This window comes from Malus domestica, chromosome 15, assembly GCF_042453785.1.
Source record: "Malus domestica chromosome 15, GDT2T_hap1".
Classification (NCBI taxonomy): domain Eukaryota; kingdom Viridiplantae; phylum Streptophyta; class Magnoliopsida; order Rosales; family Rosaceae; genus Malus; species Malus domestica.
Window position 1 is genome coordinate 51,608,250 of NC_091675.1, and position 9,477 is coordinate 51,617,726.

Consider the following 9,477-nt stretch of genomic DNA (forward strand, 5'->3'; position numbering starts at 1 on the left):
AACTTTCTTATTTACATCCATGAATTAGAGCATCCAAAATTTGAGATACTCTAAATGTGAAGCTTTGGCCTCACTTGGAAATCATACAGTATTCTCAAGACAAGAAAAATGCTTAATATTTGGAAAACAAAAAATTAAAAAAAATTAAAAAATAAAAAGAAAGTGTATTATATTTCTTTCACCTAAAACCACAGCCGCACACTGACACTGTCATCAAATCAAATCAGGTTTGGCATCTCCGTTCCCGTGATTGCAGCCAGCCGCCCGCCCCTCCCACGCGCTCTTCTTTATTATCCCCTCGCTCTCATTCCCCCACCCACCCAAAACCTCATCTCCCACTGACACTCTCTCTCTCTCTCTCTCATGGTACGTAATCAGTAATGTCGCCGCCTCCTCAGCTCCCGCGATCAGATCTCGACTCCCCTCTCTCCCCCAATCTCTAGAACCCGAGTTCTCTGCTCCTCAATGCACGGCTACAGCCGGCTCGGCAATCCCCGAGCCGCGGGGTCCCCGCCGTCCTCCCCCCGCTGCCGCCACGGCCGCAACAAGAACGCCGCCGGCCGCCGAGGGCCCAAGCAGAGCATTCTGGAGAAGGTTGTGGTCTTGCTCATCTCGGTCGTTTTTAAGCGCCGCGCCGTGCTTTTGTTCGCGCCATTGTTGTACCTTTCGGGGATGTTGCTGTATATGGGCACCGTGAACTTTGATGTAGTTAGCTTGAAAAATGCGGTTGTTGTGGTTAGTAAGCGGTCGCCTCCGGGCTCAGTGTATAGGAGCCCTCAGGTTTTTCACAAGCTTTGGCCTCATATGCAGGCTGAGAGCAATCACACTCACAATTTGGTGAGTGAATTCTTGCAAACTTTCGATTCGATTCCATTGGGTGGGGGATTCTAAGTGCACCATTTTGTTCTCTATCTGGTAAATTCATGGCAAATTTAGAGCAGTATACCAATCTATGTGCATGCTTGTGTTAAGTTTGGGGTTTACTACTGATTTGGGTAAATTTGATCGGACTGTACTAGTATTGAAAAGGAACACATAGTTTAATCGGAACACGGAAAAGGACGGTGTGCTCATCAATCGAATCACTCTTGGTATATAAATGTAATGTCTTTATATGAAATCGCTGTGATAGGTTGCTCTCTAGAGTAACTTCTTATGGGGGCTCACTTAGGTAGTTACTTATGCACTTCTGCAAATTTGTTGGTTACAGACAATGTGAATTGACTGTATGCTGATATGAAAACGATGCAGTTGATGTCGGTGTGGAATTCAAAAGTGCGGCAAGTTTGGAAGCCTTGTATTAGCAACGATATTTCAAATGAAGGTTTGGAATTTTCATTTGAAAATCACAATTAAACTGAGAATTATGTATTTAAAATATCGAATGGATACATTTATCATACTTGCTACCCAGAATTTTCTTTTTCAAACTCAGCATGTGGTGGGTTTTGCAGACTCTGTTACCAATACACACTAAACTGCACTTTCGAATTGTTTAGAGATGATGCCTCAGAATTAATATGGATTGCAAATGCCCGTAAAGAGTCTATCACCACACATACTTGATAAATGGTGGAGTGGGTGCATAAAAGTACTAAACAGGATTTGTTCGAAAATGAAAACACCCTGCCACCTGCTGTTGTGAGCACACAACTACACACACATGTTTCCCAAGACATTATACTTCAGCTACACACCATTTTAACACCATGTTTATGCCGTGTGGCAAAGTACTTAATAAAAAGTGTTTGAAACAAAATATGGTATGGTTTCAGTAAGTTAACTTGGGAGGAATTTTAAATCTAAATTTCTTTTATTCTGATTATTGGAAAATAGAATGAATAATTATGTGGTTGTTAAAAACTAAATGAATAACTAAGTGCTGTGTTTTAAATATTTGGACGGATTACAGGACTACCAAAGTCAAATGGTTTCTTTATAATTGAAGCAAATGGTGGATTGAACCAGCAACGTTTGTCGGTAGGTGTGATTACATGTAACTGGAATTCATTTTCTTGATTGGTATGGCTTTGTTGATTTATTATCAATTTTTCTTGGACTTGGGTGGCTGCCATGGTATCTGTGTGTTGCAGTTGGATTCTTTTTTTAATTGGTTGGGTGGCTTTGAATGCATTTTGTCATTGTTTTTGTGATTTTGATTTTTGCATAAAGATATCAGTCACCGAGTTGCTTTGAATTTGAACCAGGCATTCGAACAAGAATCTACATGATCAATTCCCTAAATATCAGTCTGCCAACATAACATTCTGGACTGTCCACCAAACTTACATTTTCCTTTATATACATGTGTATTTCAACTCATTTGTTTATATGATATTCATGCGAGACCAAAGCCATCCCTGTTATTGTAATTTTCAGTGTTCAATTGTTATTTGTTCCATCAAATTACATTTGGACTTGGACAAAAGGATTCTGCATGAAATTCATGAATAGCTGACAATAGAAACTTGTGTCAAAAAACATGTCTTGTGGATCCGATTTTTCCTTTCTTTTTCTCTGACAGTTTTCTTCATGGCCTCAATAGATTTGTGATGCAGTTGCCGTGGCTGGACTATTGAATGCAACGCTTCTGATTCCAATTTTCCATCTAAATAGTGTCTGGAAAGACTCGAGGTGATTACTAGATTTTTGTACCATTAAGATTCTGATCTAATCATCATCAGCTGCATTACCACATACGTGTAGATTTTTATTTTATTCATCGTTCTAAATAGTTTAGCTTGATTAGTTCAGAAAGGTATAACTAGGTTAACTTAATTTCTACATCAGCCACGACAAGTTGACAACTGCAAAAAAGCCTTATCCAAACTATTTGGTTAGACATGAATTGCCAAATTTTGGCTGATGCACATTTTTGAATAAAAATAAAACTTAGCAAGTGGGAATTCTTCGTTTGAAGTCTGTGTAGGCTGCAAGTGAGGGAGTTATTCTCACTGTGATGAAAAAGGCCCACTTGTTCTTCAATGTAACCAATGGCAATAGACTAAACTATTAAATATTAGAAAACTTAGAAACACACAAGAATTATACTAGTTCGGCAGAACTTTTGCCTACGTCCAGTTGTGATTTCTCTAGGTAGAGAAATCACCGCTCCTTTGATTAATAATAGAGATTACAGAACTTTTGCAAACCCTAGAACTAATCTCAAAACTCTCTGCTGTCTGGCTGTTTTCTTTTTTTCTCAGAAAATTAAGCCTTGCCGCACCCTATTTATAGGCATAGGGTAGGCTTACATGTCCCAAGGCTGATTGAATTCCTATTTCTAAGTGGACTAGGAAATTACACTTATCCAAATCCAAATAGACTTCTAGAAATCCAAACCTAAATTGAATAAGGAAAACTGAAATTCTTTCCTAATCCCTCCAGGACAAGAATCGGTATACCTCTAATTTTCCTAAACAATCCTAAACCAGTTAGTACATACTTGACGAACCAAAAACCTAACACACTGCAATTCAGTGTTTTTCCTTCTCCAATTTTTTTTTTAAAATGAATTTGATTTAAGTTTAATAATTGGATCCTTGTGATTCTGTGTAGGTCTTTTGGCCCTCCTTGATTCATGTAAAAAATTATTAGTTACTTATGGCTTGAGTTCTAGCAAACCTCATATAGAGGGAGAGCTCAACTGTGATCCCCCTCCCACTTAGACCTTGGTCTTCTTTCAGCCAAAAAGAATAACACCATATAGTGGCTTATAATGGAGGTAGTTGATGAAAAAGTGCTTGCATGTGTATTGGATGCAGCATACAATTTGACCTGGCAGCCTCTTCATTGGTGCATGGTTGTCTAGGAGATCCTAAGCTTTGAAATTTGACCGCTGAGAGTATATGTAAAGCATGGCAGTAAAAATCTAAAATATTAAAAACTTGTCATGTTTTGATGTTTAAGGTATTGACCATTTTATTTTATACTCGTTGCAGCCACTTTGGGAACATATTTGATGAAGATTTCTTCATTCATGCTCTCAGAAATCACGTGAATGTGGTTAGGGAGCTCCCAGGGGATATACTTGAGCGATTTGACAATAATATAAGCAACATTGTGAATCTGAGAGTGAAAGGTTGGTCAAGTCCAGCTTACTATCTTCAAAAGGTCCTCCCAAAGTTGGAACAAATGGGGTATGTGTCTTGCCTGTATTGTTGTTTGTAGTTAGTTTTTCTCCCATTTTCTTTCTTTCTTTCTATCTTTCTATATCTATATTATAATGTGTTTTACCTTTTAATTTTTTAATTTTGAGAAATGTGCTTGCATTACATTGTATGTGACAGCTATATATAGTTTCTCTCAATCCGTTTTGCAGGGCCGTGCGAATTGCACCTTTTTCCAACAGATTGGCTTATGCAGTTCCTTCAAAGGTCCAAAGGCTTAGATGCTTAGCAAATTTTGAAACACTGAGGTTTTCAAATTCTATAAGAACGCTTGCCGATAAAATGGTTGAAAGAATGGTTAAAAGTAGCTCCCACAGAGGGGGAAAATATGTTTCAGTGCATCTTCGATTTGAAGAGGTGTGTAATTTTTGCTATTCTTATAAATGAATCGTTTCTGATTTCTTCTGTGACTATAATATCTTTTAAATGAACAATTTCTAACTTTTTATATCTCTTTGTCAAAGGACATGGTAGCATTTTCGTGCTGTGAATATGATGGTGGGGAGGAAGAGAAACACGAAATGGATATTGCTCGAGAAAGAAGTTGGAGAGGAAAATTCAGGAAAAGGGGTAGAGTAATAAGGCCAGGTGCAAATCGTGTGGATGGGAAGTGCCCTTTAACTCCATTAGAGGTATAATGCTATTCTTTATTTCTCTTCCAGTTTAAGCTGTGAATCCTTCTGCTACTTGGGTTTTTGAAAAATATTTTAAAACGTGGATAACTAAGTTTCTTTAAAAGAAAACTCTTGTTCAGTGTTCAGATATCTTTTGCTGATAATTTCTACGTTTGCTAATTTAATATTTATAGGGGTCGGTCTGGCTTGGCAAAATCTTAAGAGGCTTGTGAACCACTTGTAAATATTTTATTTAAGGAAAATGTAAACAAATTTGTGTTGGGCTCTCATGCATATATCCGTCATAGTCAATATCCTCCAAAGCGCAAATACGTGTAAATATTATATTTTAGGAAAGCACAAACACTTGAATGTATTGGCCTCTTATGCATATATCTGTCATAGTCAAAATACTCCAAAGAACATGCTCAGGACCTTAGCTTAAGCTAGATTTTTTTAGCTTATCTAGTCTTCAAATTGTCTAGAGGTAATTATAGCTCTTGGTGAGTGGTTTTCAAGTTGCTTGCAAGGCTTGGCTTATTTGTACCCCTAGTTGCCAACTTTTGTTGTGGTCGTGCATGATTAGGACCAGGACTTCAGTCTTCAGCTCTAGTGGCTTACCTTTTTTTATGACTTAGTCCTCAGCTTTAGTGCCTTTCCTTTTTCTATGACTTCCCTGTGAATATAATTACGAATGTTGCTGATCAAAGCATCTTCATGAATTGTAGGTTTGATGTTAATTATTAAGTTGTGATTGCAATGCTGGATATGATTGACCATTTTGATGCTGTTTATCTTTCTTTTGGTGGTGTAGTAGGATATGAGCTTGAAAGCAATTGGGGTTGCCACAAAATAGATTGGAGTCTATTTAACAATTTGTGGTGTTTAACTTAAAATATGAGAACTGTGGTTGTAGCTGTAAATAGGGTTTACTAGTCAAATCTCTTCCCTTCAAAAAGGGTCGTTTATCGTCATTTTGCACTTCACCGACTCTGTACTTCCAAATCTTGGTAGTCTTTTTCTGCTTTTTTGGGTTTTCAAAATCCCATGAATTTCGCAGTTAGCGTAGCTGACTTGCGAAACAGCATGCTTGACAGCTTGGCGTTGGTCTAGAATCTTAGGTTCCTGGAAAGTTTTGCTCTCTGGAAGATGAGTGTTTGGCGGAATCACCATCTTTGTATGGTCTGGGTTGGGTAGGATGAGAGAAACCATGGAGTGGTGGGACTTGGGAGCAGCAAGATGGTGTGGGTGGGTAGGTTTGAGGTTGAGGGTCATGGCCCCATATTTTGCAAGTTCTTGAGAAAAAAAAAGGTTGTGCAGTTTAGATAGATTGCTTCTCTTTTGCTGGACAGTGGTTTTGCTTTTGGTGGAGGTGGTGGGAAAGAGAGGGTTTTGGCGGGAGGGGCATGGGGTGTGGGTGGGTAGGTTTGAGGTTGAGGGTCATGGCCCCATATTTTGCAAGTTCTTGAGAAAAAAAAAGGTTGTGCAGTTTAGATAGATTGCTTCTCTTTTGCTGGACAGTGGTTTTGCTTTTGGTGGAGGTGGTGGGAAAGAGAGGGTTTTGGCGGGAGGGGCATGGGGACTTTTTTTCCCCTCTGAAGGTTTTGTATTTCTGTTTAAATGAACAAAATGTTAATGTCACATCATCATTATTGTTTTGACTAATACATTTTTTGTTAATTTTTATTTTGGATGAACATGGTCAAATTTTGTCCGACAGCTGGTCTGGTCGTGGCTGGACCAAGTACAGAACATAAAGCTAAAGTTCATCATAATAGGGATTAGTATTGAATTCTTTCTCAACCTTAGTGACTAATGAAGTATCTGGTGCTGTAGGTAGGAATGATGCTCAGGGGTATGGGATTTGATAATACCACCTCAGTTTACGTTGCAGCTGGAAAAATTTATAAAGCAGAGAAGTACATGGCTCCTCTTAAACAGATGTTTCCACTCTTGGAAATGAAAGATACACTGGCAACTGCAGAAGAACTTGCTCCTTTTAAGGTATTGTTTGAATGCAATTACATCTCCAACAAAGTACGCATCAGTCACATAGAACAAAAGCAAACATTAGCTTCAAACTAGTGAAATATTTATTATACCATTTCTGCAGGAGGTCCATTCATCTAATTTTACTCCTTTTCATATAATGATAGCTTAGCTCAAGTTAATTTTTTCATTGCTAAATTTTCTGATGTAGGGTCACTTATCTAGGTTGGCGGCTCTTGATTACACGGTTTGCCTCCATAGTGAAGTATTTGTCACCACTCAGGGAGGAAATTTCCCCCACTTCTTGATGGGTCACAGGCGGTATCTCTATGGAGGACATTCAAAGACAATCAAGCCTGATAAAAGAAAATTAGCACTTTTGTTTGATAATCCCAATATCAGGTAACGTGTGGTCAAAGTGTCAAGTTAAATTTGACTTCATCTGTTCAGTTTCATCCATGCAACCTAAAACATGTAGCGGTAACTTAAAAAACAAAAAGGCCACATTATTTTAAACTCTGTTGAATAGTTTTCTAAGGCACGTCTTTGCTTTCTTTGTCTTTCTACATTTTGACTTGTGCATGTTGCAGATGTTAAAACTCGATTGAAAATGCAAAAACAATCTGAATAGTTGTACAATTCTAACATTTTGTTTCTCTTTGTGTTGGGCTAGGAATGTGTATTGTTACCATGCATTGCTTATCTTTTTGACCTTTGTTAACTCCAAGCACCTCAGTGTTCTCTGTAATGGTTTCGGTATGGTTGTCGCTTCCTTAGTACATCCAGATTAAACTAGCTAATAAAAATGGGGCAACAATGATATATATATACACAAAACGACATGGATTGATTACTTCCGCTGAGTGGTTGTTTGTTTGCACTAGAACGCATCATAGACAAACAACTTTAACATTTATATTCATCCCTAATTCGTATACTGCAGATGGGAAGATTTCAAACGGCAGATGCAAGACATGCTTCGCCACAGTGACCAAAAGGGTGTTGAATTGAAAAAACCCAGTGCGTCGCTGTATACATTTCCCATGCCAGATTGTATGTGTAAAGAAGCAGACGCCAGAAATGAAAGGGGTAACTAAACAAAAAAGACTGATTTGAATACATAAAATTGTTCACTAGTTCCGATCCTTTGTTCACCTGTAATTTATTGTATCATTAAAATTGTTTGATTAGAAAAATAGTGTATCATGTAGTTTGTTACTCAATTCGTTGTATATGTACAATAAAAGATCAAGTGAAAATTCTTTTGTATCAATGAGATTACTTTAGATGGTCCTAGTTAAGCATTTCTTATTTGGGATGTTAGGTTTAGAACTTAGATTTTGTATTGGAAAGATAATTGAATTGATGTAATTTTTCAGAGCAACTTACATAAAACAGGTTCACTGTCATATGGCTTTCCGATATAATGGTGCAATGTCATGTAGTCATCGTGACAATTTTTATTTTTACTTATATAAAATTTTATTTAGTTTTTGTTGTCGATTTGTTCCTCTATTTGATACATAGTTTGTTTTTCTTCTTTTGTTCTTCACAATCTAACTTTTTACCTTGTGTTTAACAAAGCGGGTTTGATCCTTCAGAGTTTAATCCGCTCTTGTGGTATTACTTTGTTGGTCTGTATAATTTAGGTTTGTGGATATTGTGTATATCTTGGTTTCGTCTTGGGTCATGGACTTCATCATAAGGTTTCCGCTTTCATTCTTGTCAACCGCTGTTCGTTTTTTGTCTTGATAAGAGTTGTGTTTGTTAGATCGAAACTTTAACGAAAAGCTTACTGTTTATTTTAACAAAAAAAATCACATTTTAATACTAAAAAGTCAATTCTGGTATTATTTCATTTACCCTTTATTTTTTCTTTATCATTAAAATTCAAAATTTTCAAGTTTTTTTCATTAGTTTTCCTTAGATTTAATAGATTTTTTTCTTTCAAAATTAAAAAAAAATAAAAAATCAATAAATAGTGTCGATGAACAGTACTCCGATTAACAATAACATATTCTGTTACTGTAATTTTTTGCATCTAAATCTTTCTGCATCGAGAATCTGCATGGCTTTGGCATCCTGCATCGGCAATCTACATCTAATTTCGGCATCTGCATATGCCTAAATCTGTAATACATCTATCTGTTTGCCTAACAACACCTACACTGCTTCTCAATTTTTTTTTGTTGGCAAACTCATGTTTTTTACCACCTGAGTTTGATGGGGAGTGTTGAAATTTATTAGTTTATTTAGGAAGTCAATTTTATATTTGATTCGATTTTGTATTATGGTACTTTTAATGTTTTATATTTTAGGTTTCTAATATAGCTTGTATTTTAGTATGAGATACAAGTCAGACAAAATATAATCATTTGGTATGTAATCGCCATGACAATTCTTTTCAATAAAAAAAAATTATTTTCAGTTCTTGTAGTTGGTTTGTTTCATGATTTGTTTGTTATTCGCGCTATGGTTTTTACCAATTTCAATACCACATGATGTAACATATGATTTATTCGATAAGAATAGGGAGATCACAGTTTGGCAAACCACCAAAGATCCGCTAGCATTTTTCTTTCGGTAAATATTCAATAGAATACCATGTATAACATTGCACATACTTGCCATATTATGCGATGCTATACGTGATATGAAATGTGATAAGATTAACATTATTCTTCTTGCTATACATACCCGGATAC

General features: G+C 36.7%; 1 protein-coding gene across 5 annotated transcripts; it reads left to right on the forward strand.

Annotated features, from left to right (window-relative positions):
• The first annotated feature begins 198 nt into the window (after positions 1-198).
• Positions 199-8,181, forward strand: LOC103432007 (O-fucosyltransferase 9-like). 5 transcript variants are annotated; one of them, XR_011575889.1, is made up of 10 exons: positions 199-837; positions 1,252-1,324; positions 1,913-1,980; positions 2,546-2,634; positions 3,942-4,139; positions 4,322-4,526; positions 4,634-4,801; positions 6,620-6,787; positions 6,998-7,174; positions 7,716-8,181. XR_011575889.1 is itself a non-coding variant. In XM_029094171.2 (10 exons), exons 1-10 carry the CDS (start codon positions 466-468, stop codon positions 7,867-7,869), a joined length of 1,686 nt encoding a protein of 561 aa, XP_028950004.1. In that variant the 5' UTR covers positions 199-465; the 3' UTR covers positions 7,870-8,181. The 5 variants fall into 5 exon arrangements, 4 of the variants coding, with proteins under 4 accessions (XP_028950004.1, XP_028950006.1, XP_070669448.1 ...); XM_029094171.2 differs by having other exon boundaries at positions 6,984-7,174; XM_029094173.2 differs by having other exon boundaries at positions 315-837; positions 1,211-1,324; positions 6,984-7,174.
• The last annotated feature ends 1,296 nt before the right edge of the window (positions 8,182-9,477 follow it).